Raw genomic sequence first — 16083 nt, 5'->3', positions numbered from 1 at the left:
GATGGACGCAAAGGCAAGAGTCCCCTATCAGGCAGCTTTAGGAAAGGCTTCCCAGAGAAGTGATGCTTGAACTCCATCTGGAACACTGAGCAGAAGTGCAGCCAGCAGGCTGGGTGAGAAAGGGCCCCCCAGGCAGGGAGTGCCGCACGTGCAAAGGTCTGGCGGTGGGGGAAGGCACGGGCAGAACCGCAGGTAGCTCCGTTTAGCTGGGTCAGGGGAGGGATGGAGAAGCCAGGTGAGGCTGGATAGGTAGGCTGGGGCCCAGTCACGGAGGGCTCACATCCACCGTCAGAGGGGGCCTGATGAAGAGTTAAGAAGAGGACTGATTTGATCAGATCTGTGCAGTGCAGAGAATGCTCAGGACAGGCAGAGGCCACGTGGAGGCAGGAAGCCAGGAAGGAGGTGGCAGATGATGAGTGTCTGAGCAAGACAGCCCCACAGGCCTGGAGAAGACGGCGGGCTTAAGAGCTTGGTAATTAGATTCGGAGAGAAGAACAAAGGGCATCTGCCAGGTGTATGAGTAACTGCATGGGTGGTGGTGGTGGTGGCAGTAGCCAGAGCAGGGATTTCTCCCTGGAGAAAAGGCGAGTCTTTGAAACCATGTCCCAGTCAGAGAGGATGAGGATTTTCTAATTATCAGGACTATAATTAGCTCAGTTTATTCAGTAAACACTTTGTGAACATCTGTAGCATGCTGGGCTTTAGCATACAGCAGCGAGCAGACATAGTCTTTCTTCTAGTGAAGACCATAGTTTAGTAAGAGTGGCAACCGGCAAGCAGACTTTCCTCAGCTGGCCAAATCTTGGTCATTTTTCATGGTGCTGAGCTGCCCAGCTGTTGCTGTGGCCATAGCCAGCTTTTTTTCACATGCAACCCAACTCGTCCCAAGGGAGACTGGGCCAGAGAATGTGCGCACTGACTTTGTCATGGGAAACACTGAAAACCCTGCTGAGGGAGCATGGGGCAGGAGAAGGAGTGGGGCCTGGGAATCAGATGCAGGTTCTTCCATCTGCCCTGTGTGACTTTAAGTCACAACTACTTTGAACCTCAGTTTTCTCATCTCTGAAATGGAGCTAATAGTCATTGCCTTGCATAACTCAGCTAACTCTTACTCTGCTCAACCGAGATAACACAAGCAGTGATCTTTGCCAACACTAAATTTCTGTATGCATTAGATAGGGGTCGGCAAACTTTTTTCTTAAATAGCCAATTAGTGAATATTTTAGGCTTTGCAAGCCATACCACCTCTACTCAAGTCTGCCATTTTAAGTAGCCATAAATAATACCAAAAAAAGTATGACTGTGTTCCAATAGAACTTCATTTACAAAAACAAGTGGTGAGCCAGATTTGGCCCATGGACCATAGTTTGCCAATCCTGCATTAGATAATGGAGATGGTTAAGGGTCAGTTGAACATGTGAGGAATGGATGTCCTCAGAGCAAGAGCATGGGACTTAGGACCAGTAAGGGGAACCAAGGGGTGTTACACACCTTCTACGTACTGGGCACAGTGATAGTCTGTACAAATGCCATCGCGTTTAATCTTCACACTACGATGTGAGTGTTGCTCTGCACTTCCTAGATCAGGAAAAGTGAAACTCAGAAAAAGTGAAGTGAGAATTTAAAATCACACCAGTAGTGGGTGGCAGAGCTGGCTTGTTAAGCCGGTCTCTCCAACTCCAAAGCCTAAGGGTTTCTCCTTTAAATCCCTGAACGCCCTTGGGGCTGACCGTGGGCGCTGTCCCCATCCCACCCAGGTCCCCTTGAGAAGAGGATCAGGGACAGCCAGGCCCCAGAAATCTACGTGAAGGGCTGAATTTCCATTGTCATGCCATTAGGGGAGGTAGAAGACGCCCTTGATTTCATACATAAAAGCCGTATACTAAGCATTCGGCACAGGGTAGATGTAAATGTCGGCCAAGATGAAAGGAGTGATGATTATGGAGAGGATGATGAAGATTTGAAAACCAGGCTGGGTGAAGCCCAGAGAATGGCAAGGCTTTTTTCCCCTCATCTTCCTGGTAATGATGTTACTGTCTTACCCTCAGAGTCCAGTAGTTTGAGATCCTTAGCCACCTGCTGAGTGACATTAGCTAAATCTAATGGTAACTAATGTGGGGAAAACAAAATCTACACCTTACTTAGTTATCATGAGGACTCAGAGACATTCAAAAGGACTTCAAGATTTTCTTTGTCCTCTAAGCATTCTTTGAAGTCTGCTGTCCTAGATGCCCATTTACTGAGGAGAGTGGGCTGGGGTTGAGTGTGGAGAGGGGTTCCTCACTGCCCTGAACTCATCCCTTGACTCAGGAACCTGGCAGACTGAGGCTGTGTTCAGCGAAGAAACACTGATCACAATTCCAAGTGACATCCCTCTTCAGAGTGCTGCCACCCTGGGTGTCAATCCCTGCACGGCCTACAGGATGCTGATGGACTTTGAGCAGCTGCAGCCAGGTAGGAACCTGCAGGTGGGAGGAGCAGGCCAGGATCCCTGGACTAGGGTGAGACCCAAATCCTGACCCTGAGGCCATGGGAACTTCCCAGAGAGGAAGATAAGCCTCTAACCTGGGTGAGTGTGTTGTTGCTTTTGCTTAGAAAGTTGTTAGCGTGGTTCCTAGAAAAGATGCTGAAGTCTCATGAAGAATACACTCAGGAAAACCACTGAAAGATCACATTCCCAGAGCCTGGGATGGAATCCTGTCATTCAGCAAAAACGGATCGAGCTGTGCTAAGCTCTGGGGACACAAACCAGAGAAGATAGACACAGTGCCTGTGTTTTCAGTAAAATGCTGCACTTAGTAATTCCACTTGGCATTCACATATTACTTTCCAGTTCACACACATGCCTTTACAAGCGTTACCACATTGAACACCAAATTGGCAAAGCAGTGCAGTGAGGTTGGTACCATTGGTTAAGAGCTCAAGCCCCAGGTTAACAACCTAGCTTCACTGAACTCCAGCTTCACCTTGCACTAACTGTGCGAGCTGACTTCTCACATCATCAGGGTTTCTTATCTGCCAAATGGAGAATAGGAATTCTGGGGGTTAGCTGAAACACTGCAATGTGACACTTAGCACAGGGCCTGACATACAGTGCAGTAACCACACTGCTTTTATTACCATTCCTTTTTATAAATGAGGAAAATGAGGTCCAGAGAGGTTAATTATTTGCATGAGATCATTCAGTAAGGAAATGACAAAACCAGGTCTTGACCCACATTGAAATCCAGTACATAGACACATATGAATATATATATATAATGGAAACCAAAGTTTCATGAAACAGTATTTACCCCTACTATGTGTGATGTACTCTGCTGTTTTTTATTCTATTTTCCTCTATTTTAACAAAACCAAAAAAAAAATGCTGTTTGCAACCCATTACATTGATTTCATAACCCACTAATGAGTGACAACTTGCATGCTGACCCTGGCTAAGGAGAATGGGTATTCTTCTTCCAGGAAGTCCTCTGTCTCTGGCACCAGATCCTTCAAGACCCAGATAGCATTTCAGGGGTAATGGAGCACCCTCCTGGACATGACAGCATTGACTCTAATTAGGAGCATCCTGATTGATGCTCATAGGCTCCTGTTTTATGGAGAGGAAACTGAAGTTCAGAGATCATGACTTGCCCTGTCTCATTCAGTTACCGTCAGTGGTGAAGCTGGGACTCACACCCAGGTCCATCTCGTCCCAGAGCCCATATTTTCCCCAACATGCCATGCTGCCTCCCCATTGACTAATTCCAAATCTAGGCCTGGGCTTAGACTACAAACTATAGGACCCTGTTTCAGGGACTTCTAGTTTCTCCAGTATGGCTCTAGTTCCATTTCAAGGCAACGTGCTTTTATTAAGCAGTATTGGACCTATAAACAACCATGTGTATGATGAGGCAGACCCTGTATATTAGTAGAGATGCCTGCAAAGTGCTGCAGGGACACAGAGGGAATAGTCTGGAAGGGCTTTGTGAAGGAAGCCTCACTTGAGCTGCGCTTCAAAGAATTTCAATAGGATTTCACAATGAAGGGAAAAAGGAAGAGGAAAGCATTGCACACCAAGGAAATAACCTAAGCAGAGACTTGAGGACATAAAAATTGGAGGGTGATGAAGGATGTAAACTCATTCACACAGCAGGGTCTAAATTACATCCACTGTAGACTCTGAGTTGCCGAGTCTTAGAAGGCGCTATGGGTGTTGTGGAAGTTTGGGGGGCACTGGGAGAAGAGTGAGCAGCATTCCAAGGCCTGAGAAGGCTCAGCAGCGAGGTCCCAGGTCTCTTTTGAGCCTAAGCACTCCATTTCTTGCCTTATATAGTAGGATCTCAGGCTGGAAGCCCTTGCCTGTTACGGGTCTGCAGGGCTTGAACTGAGTCTCTTCCTGGCTCCACAGGAGATTCTGTCATCCAGAATGCATCCAACAGTGGAGTGGGGCAAGCAGTCATCCAGATCGCCGCAGCCCTGGGCCTGAGGACCATCAATGTGGTCCGAGACAGGTGCGTGGGGAGGGGGAATCCCAGATCATGACTTGGGCCTTTCCACCTCGCGTCCCTGTGTGTCCACCAGATGGCGCCCTTGCATAAGCAGGCCTCCTCTCTGGGCTGGGCGCATAGGCCATGAGAAGTGAAGTCCAGGCGGCTTTTGGCTATAGGATGCATGAATATTTGAAATGTAAAGGGAGGGCAGGATGGAGGTGGGCCATTACTGAACACTAGGAGTTTTTGAAACTCTTGACTTGTGATAACCCCATGTTTTCAAAACCAGAGTTCATATTTGGGAATGTTTTGCACTATGCTGTTCTTCCTATGAACTGTCTAACCCAGGGCTCTTTTTGTTCTTTGTATTTGTGTGGTACTTTGAAGTGCACTAAATACACATTGAAGGAGACAGGGCAGGTTCATCATTTTACAGATGAGGAAACTGAAGTTCCCGAGAGAGGAATCACCTTGCTTGGAGTCACAGGGAGTCAGTAGCAGGCTTCATTTCCTGACTTGTTCCCTTTCCCTCATAGCAGCCAGTTTCCTTAAGCCTCACTGTCCAGTGTGGGCATGTCTGTCGAAGTCCATTCTTAGTAGGAGAATTGATTCTTGCATCAGTTCTTTATCCCCCCGGCTGTGCTAACAAAAATTATTGCCAAAGAGTCCCAGAGCCACTCCTCGGCTGGAGTGTGTTTGCTCAACACTCTGAAGAGCCCCTTGAAAAGAGAAGGGGGTGGAAAGGAAGTGGAACTTGTCATTTCAGTAGGAGAAATCAGGAAGTGAAATTACTTCTCCCTGGGCATAGATGGTTTGTAGCATCCCTGAGTTGGCAGGAGCTGTGGAAACTACCCAGCCCAGCTCTCTCATGCCAAGGAGGAAACTGAGGCCAAGAGTTGCTGGATGAAACTGGGTGGCCAGGCCCTGTTCAAGGCCCGGCTTAAACCCGACCCCAGCTTCCCACAAAGAAACTCACATCCTCACAGCTGTGGCAGAGCAGTCCCAGCAGCCTTTGGTAGAGAAAATGAGCAGATGTGACCGAGGATTGTGTTTGGTTTCCAGACCTGACATCCAGAAGCTGACCGACAGACTAAAGAATCTGGGGGCCGAGCATGTTATCACAGAAGAGGAACTAAGGAAGCCTGAGATGAAAAACATCTTTAAGGTACCTAGGATGAGGGACTTTGCACCTCCATTCCATGCTCACCCCCCGGAAGAAAGGTGACTTGAACTAGAAAAGCTGGGGACTAGCTCCCGTGTTCCTCTTCATATCTCTACTCCGTCTCATCACGGAAGGAAAAGCCCATCCCTCAGCCAGGGAGCAGCGTGCAGGAAGGTGCTGCGAGGCAGGCAGGAGAGACAGCAGGGTTTGGGAGACCCCGTGTGGTTTGCAGTTCTGAATATTTGTGGTGAGTCACATCAGTGCACACAGCCCATGTGAATCTCAGAGCTGGGAGAGGACCTGAGGAAACTAAGGCACAAAGAGGAAAAAGAAAGAAGTAACATTTCCTGAGTACCTACCTTATGGGGGTTTTTTTAATCCTCACCTGAGGATATGTTTTTTATTGATTCTAGAGAGAGAGGAAGGGAGAGTGTGTGGGGGAGGGGGAGCATCGATGTGAGAGAGAAACATCAATTGGTTGCCTCCCGCACACAGCCCATCCTAGGATCCAACCCACAACCTGGGTATGTGCCCTGACTGGGAATCGAACCCTAGATGCTTCGGTGCATAGGACAACGTTCCAGCCAACTGAGCCACACCGGCCAGGGCCTTACCTTACGTTTTATCTGAGAATCCCACAAAAACTCTACAAAGTAGGTGCTATCTATTTTATAGATAAAGAAATCCAGACTCTGAAAAGATAAAGGATTAGACCAAGACCACACAGTCTTAAGTGGTGGAGTCGGGGCTGGCACCAGGTCTCTCTGAACCCACAGCCTCTAAACCTTGCAGAACCTCCACTCCCAGCACACCTAGCAAGTGACCAAACCACATCTCAGCCTCATTTCACTAAACTCTGGAGGGACCAAACACACACACACACACACTCTGGCAGGAACACTTGAGAACATTTCTGAAGCAGTAGATGTAATACAAACTGAGTCCAGAGTGCCGAGAAGAGGTGCATTTGGGGAAATGAAGTCCTTGGAAATGGGCTATAGATACCCTTTGTCTGTTCTTTCTCAGATGAGGTGAGTTCCGGATGAAATTCTCAAACAGATAACACAATGGTGAAGAAAAGGCTATCCCTGGCAAGGGAAAAACAGCAAGAACATCCCGTGTTCTTTACTCCCTCCTTCTGACACTTGGGCCAGGGAAGTGCTGTTTGTAACAGCTTCAAACCGCACGTGTAGAGAGGTAGCTCCCTCACTGCAGGTTCTTTATGTTCCAGGACATGCCTCAGCCGCGGCTCGCACTCAACTGTGTCGGCGGGAAAAGCTCCACAGAGCTGCTTCGGCAGTTAGCGTAAGTCCCTCAGCCCTGCGGTCCAGGCCTTGAGCTGGGACGACCATCAGGTGACCAGTCCCAGAGGCCAGTGCAAGCCAAGGCCAGGTCAACAGGACCCTGAGTAGGAAACTGGGGCCAAAGTCATGTCCTAGCTCTCTGGGCACTTCCTTTCTCGGCCACCTTCATTAAAGGTGACTGAGAGCCCATCCAGCTTTGCTTTTCCAAGGGACCCACTGCTAGGCTCTCTCTGCCAGGGGAATGGTTGAGGATTCATAACCTAAGGGCATCTTAAAAAGTTACTTAGTCCCAGCTGATTAGCTTTTAAAATTTTTATTAGCTTTTAAACATAGATTCTCATTTTAGAGGTAACATGACGCTTATTACAAAATATTTTGAAAGCATATAAAAGTTCAAAGGAAAAACTAAAGTACAGAAGTTGCTTATCATGCTGCCGCCGAGGGGGATACACACCGCGGAAAGTTAACAGTGCGTGGCCTCCCATTCTTTCTTCGTTTAATAGGAACTGGAGCTGGAGTGTGCCTGAGAGGACACTCCCCAGCTACAGCAGGAATCCCCTAAACAGTGTTAGTCAGTACATATTTGCTAGCCCTCACTAGCTACAGGGTATAGAGATGGCTCGCACTCACAGGCCAGATGGGAAGATGGGCCATGTGGTCAAAGAGCTGTGAAAACAATGAGAGTTCACCGTGCACTGACCTCTGTGCAGAGAGCTTGAGGTACCCCTCCCACAGCCACCTAGGCCAAGAGTATTGTTCCCATCCCCATTTATACAAGGCCCAGAGAGTGTAATCACCTACCCAAGGTCTAGGAAGCGGCAGGGCCAGGCTCAGCCCTCCTCTGGGCAATCTCAGGGGCAAACTGCAGTCCCGTGTCACTTGTAGGAGGGAGAGGGTGATCTGGATCAGTATCAGTGCCGCATCCACTATAGACGGAGTAGAGCAAGGCTGAACTCAGGTCAGAGCCTGGCTGGGTGGTTAGATCAGTGGGTTCCCATCCCTGTCTAAACATCCAGGTCATCTGGAGGGGGGACTGTTGTTTTTAATATAGACCCTCCCCTCCTGGTTCATTAGGTCTGGGGTAGGACCTAGGAATCTGTATTTTGGACCCTTCCCAGGGATTCTGAAAGCAAGGTTTGGGCTTCTGGGTTGGAATAGAAGTGCTGTGGTGGGTTCCAGAAAGGCTCTGGATCTGCCCGTACCCATTCTGTTCTCTCTGACTCTTCAGGCCTGGAGGAACCATGGTGACCTACGGGGGGATGGCCAAGCAGCCCGTCATCGCTTCTGTGGTAAGCTGGTGGAAGGCAGGCCTGAAAATGGGCCCAGATACCACAATTGTGTAAACTCAGGCAGTCCCCCTGTTTCCAGGGGAAGAATATATGGTATCTGAAGTTCTTGCCCTCAGAACCCCAGCATGTCCTTCCTTTGTCCACAGAGCCTGCTCATTTTTAAGGATGTCAAACTTCGGGGCTTTTGGTTGTCCCAGTGGAAGAAGGACCACAGTACAGGTAAGTGCATGGTGGACCCATTGCCAGGGGTCACACAAGAGGGAGTGCCTGCTGCAGAAGTGGCCAGCCTCTCTGAGCTGTGGATGGGTGATTGGACCCCCAACCCTACAACAGGGTAAAGGAAAACAGCCTCTACAGCGACAGTTAGCAAATAGTTATTGGACTAAAGTGGGCTAGTTCTTGGAGGCATAACATTGAACAAGGCACACATTGCCCTGGTCCTTGAGTTGCTGGCAGTGGGGAAGACTGCCATGGAAGACAACCAGGTAAGGAAAACCACTTCTGCAGCCAGCCTGCCTGGGTTCTGCCTTTCTGGTTATAGGCTGTGCCTAGCCTAGCTGTGGGACCTGGACAAGTTACTTAGCCTCTGTCTCAGTTAAAATGTCATAATAGTTTAAACTATTGTTAGCCCTGTTTGACAGAAGAGGAAACTGAGGTTCAGAGTGGTTAAGTAGCTTGCTCAAAGTCACCCCACCTAGGGAGAGGGGCAGCCAGGATGTGACTAGCTAGTCTCTCTGACTCTAGAACCTGAGCCAGGACACCATTCTTCCTCTCCTGGAGGACCAGCTCCCCAGAGAGTGCCCCCCAACCTGAAACTGAAGAATGACGAGGGGCTATCCAAGTGAAAGAGAGGAAAGTGGTGGTGTGAATGGGGGGTTTCAGCTAGAAAAAAAAGCGTGTGCAAAAGCCCATTAGAGGAAGTGGGAAGCTGGACAGATTGGTTGTAACCACATTATGAAAGGCCTTATAAATCTTTTTAAGGAGTTTAGACTCTATCTTAAAGGCAATTAGGGAGCCATGGAAGTGTTTTAAGCAGGGGATATGATTAGATGTGAATGTTGAATGAATTGAGGTCTATGAAAAAACCCTTCTCAGCCAAGGCCTTTACTTCTTATCTTACTGAACCATGTTGGGTCCTTAGTGGGAGGGGACAGTGGTGGCCTCAACTCCTAGGGTTCAAGGGAGTCCTGGGCTCGGGAGAGCTCCTCTTCCTGAGTAAAGCTCATCTGTTCCACATCAGTTAGTGTGCCAGGCACACCCTTCTCCCTCTCTGTGCCTCTTCTGGCTTCCCTGCCAGGAAGTAATCCTGCGCCTCCCTCCCTTCAGACTCCAGGTTACACCCCAGTCAGGTTCTGTGGGTCTGAGCCACCACTCTGCCTGCTCCTCAGTTCCTAGGGCCACTCCCCATGTTCTTCTCTCCCCACCCTGCCTCTCACTGTCCTGAAAACAGGTGGGGACCGGGAAGCCAAGCCTTGGGCTCTCGAGGCTTTTCTGGAGCGCGGCACCAGCTCCTACCAGCAGGGGTGATGTGCCATCTCCCCGAGCCCTGCTGCTGCTGCACCCCTGTCTGACTCCCTCCAACCTCCCACAGACCAGTTCAAGGAGCTGATCCTCACTCTTTGTGACCTCATCCACCGCGGCCAGCTCACGGCTCCCACCTGCTCCGAGGTCCCACTGCAGGACTACCAGTGTGCCTTGGAAACCTCCATGCAGCCCTTCTTGTCTTCAAAACAAATTCTCACCATGTGATAATCCCAGAGGAGCCAGAGCGAAATGGGAAGGGATGTGCATCAACAGGACTGGTTTTGGCCCCTTAGTCTGGGCCCTCAACCTTCCCCACGCTGCTCCTCTCCTCACTGTCACTTCCAACCAAGGTTTTCCCCAGGGCCAGCCTCAGGGTATCTAATAAATTCTGAAGTTCCGGAAAACAAACACAAACCAATAGAAGTCATCCCTGTTGAGAAGGACCATCACTGTGCACCTGCCACCTCCCAGGACTTAGAAGCTCCCCTGCCTATCCTTCCTTTGTGCCCCATTGATCATTTCCTGACACCCTGAAAGTACAGCCAGGGTGGCCTGGCAGGTACAAAAGCCAGAGAGATACAATCTCTGCCCTCAAGCCATCCTAGCCCACAGAGGAGAATCTTCTAAAAAGGAAAGTTGACTCATTCTCAGGTGGTGCACAGTTCAGGGGCCAGGGAGTGAATGCCAGGCTGAGGTACTGAGGAAATGTGGCCTCCAGTAGCTGGACCACCCTCACAGAACATCCATTCTAAATGGGGAGACAGATGTTAGTTACACCAGTGGTTCTCAACCTGAGGTCATTTTATCCCCAGGGGACATTTGATAATTGTCTGGAGACACTGTCATAATTGAGAGGGTGCTACCTGCATTTAGTGAGTAGAGGTCAGTGGTGTGGCTAAAACATCCTACAGTGTACAGGGCAGCCTCCCTCAACAAAGAATCATCCAGTCCAAAATGCCATACAGCCACTGTTGAGAAACCCTGCATTAAACCAATAATCCCACAGTAGTGACCATAGTGATCAGTGTGCTAAAGAAGACACGTGAAGTTTATGAGAGCAGAACTAAGGTCTTGTCCCCGGCCTGGGGTCAGGGTGCCTTCCTGAGGGTAAGCTTGGAAGTGGGCCCTGAAAAATTAGTAGTTTTATTCCAAGAGAAGAGTTTGACATTAGGTGACTTTTTGGTGTTTGCTTAATGATCCACTCACCCAAAGCAAAGAACTAGAGACTTTGAATGTCTCCCTTACCACCTGGCTCTCTGTCCCTTAGCTCGTTCAGGGAGTGCTTACTGGGTGCCGAGTGTGTACCTGAATCTTTGGATGCCCATGAGAGATGTGGGGCTGGCCCTTAGCCTAGTGCAGGGGACAGATCTTTACAGTATACTAATAACATACAGAGGTGTTCATGGCAGTGGGGACACAGCAGCTCTGCCTGAGGGGTTAAGGAAGGCTTCCTGGAGGAAGTGTGGGCACAGCAAAAAAAAATTTAGATTTTTTTTTTTATTGATTTTTTTTTTTTTGGAGGAAATGAAAGAGAAAGAGACAGAAACATCAATGATGACAGAGGGGCATTGATCCACTGCCTCCTGCACACCCCTACCAGGGATCAAGGCAGCAACATTTTGGTGCACTGGATTATGCCCAACCAACTGAGCCACACTGGCCAGAGCATAGCAAATTTTGAAGGCAGGAAAAGGTGCACCAAGCAAAGCCAACAGCACACATGGTTGGAGGCTCAAGAGAGCCTGGCACTTGGGCAACTGCCAACAAGCAAGTATAGCCACTGCTAAGACCTGAGGAGGAATATGAAGGAAGATAGATGAGAAAGGTAGACAGGGGTCAAAGCAGAAAGGGTCATGAAGTCAGGACTTATCCTCAAGACCAGGTGTATTGTGGAAAACATGCTCAGAAGGCCAGAGTACACTCAGGTTTAGTTGCACACCAGCATGTACACAGGCTCCTGGCATGACCCTGTGCCTTTGGGAGCATCTTGTGTGTCCTCTGCAGAAAGCACACAGGTTCAGCCTGGGGCTGGGAAAGGTCTGTCTGCAGGTGCTTCTGGATAAGATTTGCCACCTTATACACCTAGGTTCAGAATCAGCTCCAACTCATCCAAGTCCCTCCTCTCCCCAGTCCTCTCTCCTCAAGGCTAGGGGACAATTTGTGTAGATGGCCCATGTGGGCAAGTGGAAAAGCCTGAGAGGTAGTAGGGGCTGCCCAAAGGCTGTAGGAGTGAACATTAAGTTCTTCGGGGCATCCACACTGTTGGGCTTGGAGGGAATGATGAGCCTGCAGCCATGAAGGAGCAGGCAGACCCCTAGTGTGGACTCGAGAGGCAGAAAGGCAGGAGTAAGGTTCCTCACACCCTGGTTAGAGACCTCCTGGAGGCTGGCAAAATGTCCTAAGAACAGACCTCTAGGGACCTAGAGGTGACATTTGGGTTGGGCTTTGATGGATAATTATTGTTTCCTCAGGAAAGGGAGATAAGCATTACAGACTAAGGAACCAGATTAAGCAAAGTTACAGAGGCAGGACATTTATGTCTGAATCTTCTGATTTTCCCCTTAATATCCATTCTCTTAAGAATCAAAACTGATGACTTTTAGGTGGGCACATAGTAGACTGGAATAAACACTGCTTCCCTGCCTCCCTTGCAGCACATGAGATCTGTCCCTTGTCATGTAAGCAGAGGGGTAGGTGTCAGTTTCTTAGGAACCCTCTTTAAAATATAGCTGGCATCTATCCTGAACTTTTCTTCCACCTTCCTCCTGGCTGGGAAACAGACATGATCCCTGGAATTTGCACAACCATCTTTGACCATGTTAAGAATGGAACAGCAATGAGATCACAGGAGCCTGGGTCCATGATACCCAGAAGCCCTGACTGCCCACCTCAGGACTTGAGAAATAAGTTTTACTTAGGAAATAAGCTTCTAGGCTCTGGTCAGGTAACTCAGTTGGATAGAGCATTATCCCAACACGCCAAGGTTACTGGTTTGATCCCTGGTCAGGGCACATACAAGAATCAACCAATGAATGCATAAGTAAGTAGAACAACAAATCTATGTTTCTTTCCCTCTCGCTCTAAAAATCAATTTTTTTTAAAAAAATGAAATGAGTAATAAGCTTCTATGTTATTTAATCCCCTAGTGATTGGGCTTTCTCTGAAACTAATCATAACTGCTACATATTCTATGATTCAATCTATATTGAAATCAAGTCAATCAATCTGAACCTGAAAAAGTGCATGGTGGCAGTTTGTAATTCCCAGCTAAGGAATGTGGACTTTATCCCATTATCAGTAAAGAAAAGTTTTCTGAGCCAGAAGGTCAAACTGTACTTTAGAAAAATCCCTCTGGCAGCAGGTTGAGGGAGAATTTGGAGAAGGAGGGCACTAAAGAAAGATAAAATCTGAAATGTCCATGCTTCTAAATTTTATATAAGTAAAATCTTCCTAAATTTTTGAAGACCAACATGGGGATTACCAACATTTAAGAGGCCAGCAGAGGAAAGAAGACTGAGACAAAACAATGTCAAAAGAGAACCTGACTTAAAATGGATCATTTCTCTCACAGTTTGCAAGTACAGGAGATTGTTTTTAATTTTCAGGTGGAATAATCTCTCTGAGGGGTTGGGACAGCTCTTCTGGCGCACTAAATAAACAATATAATTTTTAATGGCTAACAGAGAAACCTTTGGCTCCAGGAAACTAAAAGAAGACAATCCAGCACAACCCCCTAAACCAAAGCTTGGAGACACCCGAAGCCCGGAAACTTCCTGACTCTGGCTTTCAGTGGTGTCTTCTGGGAGCATCTACCCTGTGACAATCACAGCCACTGCTGTCATATTGATGACTGTCTTGTGTCTTGGGAGATGAGATAATTAAGCCTGCTGTCCTCAAGGAAAGACTGAGGCCCAGAAGAAAAAGGTTCTTGCATCAACCTGTGTGTGCTAGGTGTCCCTGTCCTTGTGCATGGAAGCTGTCAGCAGTGTCCACCAGCCACATGCTTATTGGCATGTGGGTAGGATGCTGGGCCCAGCCAGAGCAGCTGGAGATAGTAGAGAAGAGAGACTTAGTCCTGGAATAGCATCTGCCTTCATTTGAAGGCAGGAAACTCCTGGGAAGGTAAGTGGGAGGGAGACACTGCCCCCCCCCAAGGGAAGAAAGTTTTCCCTGTGTCCCTAATCCTCTGCAGTGTACAAGCACTTTGACCTGCATCTTCATTTGATTTTTAAAACTTCCCTATATCATTGAGATTTTAATATCACCACTTTACTGAAGAGGAAGACGTTGAGAGGCAACGTGAGTTGCTCAAGGTCACAGCAGGCAGCAGAGTTGCCACCAGACACCAGGTCCCCTGACCCTGTCTGGTCACCGTATCAGTCAGTACCAATGCTTTTGGCCCCACAGCTGGCCTTGAGCTCCCTTTTCTCAGGACTCCTTGATTTTGTTGAATGATAATTAACATGTCAATCAGAAGACTTCAAACTTCCCTGAGTCTAGGTCTCATGGGGAGGTGTGGAAAAAAAAGAATCAGGAGGCCATTGAAGGAGTCCAGATCATTCATTTATTCATTCAGTAAATCTTTTGAACACCTATTATGTGAAAAAGCCCTGTTGTAGGTGCCAGGGGTAAAGCAGGAGACAAAAACACATGGCCCCTGATACTAGGGGACTTATATTCTAGTGGAGGAGAAAGACAGTGAATGAGCAAATAAAGTCATTAGAGTGTGATAACTGCTGTGCGAGAAAAAAGTGGCATCATAGTATGCGTAGGGGTGGGGGTGTACTTAGGACAAGGTAGGGAAGGAAGGTCTAAGGAGCCAGCCATATTCATTCAGACAGGGAGCAGCACACTTAAAAGCCCTGATGTGTTAACAGTATGATGAGGCCTGAACTAGCTTAGTTAGTGGGAGTGGAGAGAAGTGAATAGATTTGTGAATATTTAGGAGGAAAAACTAAAAGAGACCGAATGTGGTGACTGAAGGTTGAACTTTGGCACTTTGCTGGTTAGAGGTGCCCCTCGCGGAGTTGGGGAACTCCAGAGGAGGAACAGATTTTGGAGACAGGCATTTCCCCTCTGTGGGGCTCTTTCCCATCTGTACAATAGGCTGAGTAGATTATATGACGGTGCTAGTTTTTAAGAATATTATGATCCTCACGCTTTACTAAACTCCAAATGGATCAAAGATTGCAATGCAAAAATATGCCCTAAAAGTAACAGAATAAACCATGGGAGGTTTTTTTAAAAAACACACACACAGAGTGAGGAAGGCCTTTCAAACTACAACACAAAATCCAGAATCAAAGAAAAATAAAGAATGGATAAATTTGATCCCATAAATGTCTAATGTTTTTGCATGACAAAAAACACTAGGCAAAGTCAAAAGTCATCAAACTAGGGAAAAATATTTGCACTTCATTTGACAAAGCTGATTTCCCTATTATATTGTGAGCTCCTATGAAAACATAAAATTGTCAAAAGATAGACACAGAAAGTAAAATATGTCTCTTAAACATATGAAATAAGGCTCACTCCACTCAAAATAAGATAATTTCAATTTACACTACCCAAGATACCATTTTTTAGCTATCAGATTGACAAAGATCATGAAGTTTGATAACGGTGTTGATGAGGAGATGGAGAATTGAGCAATAGCTACCAAATCTACATTTGCCCACACCCTTTGAGTACTTCTAGGAATAGATTCTACATATATACATATATACACAAAGTTAGTCACTGCAACAGACATAACAAAAGGTTTGAACTTATCTCAATGTACTTCACTAGGGCACTGATTAATAAATTACTGTGTATAAAATGGTATGAGCCATAAAAATAGTCCTGAGGACGCTCCTTCTGTACTCTTATGGAATGATTTTTAAAATATATTAAGTGCCGACCTGTATGTACAGTACACTGCTATTTGCTTCATGTGTGCAAAATACCTCCGAAGGACATTTATGAAACTGATTACACTGATTGTCTCTGGGGAGGGAAACTAGGCAGCCAGAGGATGGTAAGACTTTTCACTGTGTATCACTTCAATCAGTTAATGAATTATCCTTTCTAAATATAATTTAAAACATAAATACAAACAGGAAAAAGAAAAACACCTCCTTGTGGTGCTAGGTACACTGGGTTAGAGAGAAGGGACCCAGCGTTTAGAGCGCTCCCACGTTCCAGACGCTGTCCCAAGCTCTCCCACATACACCGCCCCACTTAGCTACCCCGGTATCCACTGAGATGGGAGAAGTTAGTCTAATTTTACAAGTTAGAAAGCAAGTTAAATTGGTCAAGTAATTTAGTCGATGTCAAGCCTAATCTCGCTT

The 16083-nt window shown here is 47.3% G+C and overlaps 1 protein-coding gene across 4 annotated transcripts in view; it reads left to right on the top strand.

The window, feature by feature from the left end:
- MECR (mitochondrial trans-2-enoyl-CoA reductase) overlaps positions 1–15662 on the top strand; it is a 31677-nt gene extending 16015 nt beyond the window's left edge. For 2 of the 4 annotated variants that reach the window (XM_081145438.1, XM_081145441.1), the window contains exons 4-10: positions 2311–2454; positions 4391–4493; positions 5535–5637; positions 6866–6939; positions 8167–8227; positions 8374–8446; positions 9819–15662. In XM_081145438.1, the coding sequence (XP_081001564.1) occupies positions 2311–2454; positions 4391–4493; positions 5535–5637; positions 6866–6939; positions 8167–8227; positions 8374–8446; positions 9819–9976 (716 nt within the window). In that variant the 3' untranslated portion in view covers positions 9977–15662. Of the gene's footprint in view, positions 1–2310; positions 2455–4390; positions 4494–5534; positions 5638–6865; positions 6940–8166; positions 8228–8373; positions 8447–9677 lie in introns of all 4 variants that reach the window. The other 2 variants (XM_081145440.1, XM_081145439.1) reach the window with 2 other exon arrangements.
- The last annotated feature ends 421 nt before the right edge of the window (positions 15663–16083 follow it).

The sequence above is a fragment of the Miniopterus schreibersii genome (genome assembly GCF_964146895.1).
Source record: "Miniopterus schreibersii genome assembly, chromosome: 8".
Lineage (NCBI taxonomy): Eukaryota > Metazoa > Chordata > Mammalia > Chiroptera > Miniopteridae > Miniopterus > Miniopterus schreibersii.
The sequence above is the reverse complement of the archived record's forward strand: the minus strand, read 5'-3'. Positions and strand labels throughout refer to the sequence as shown.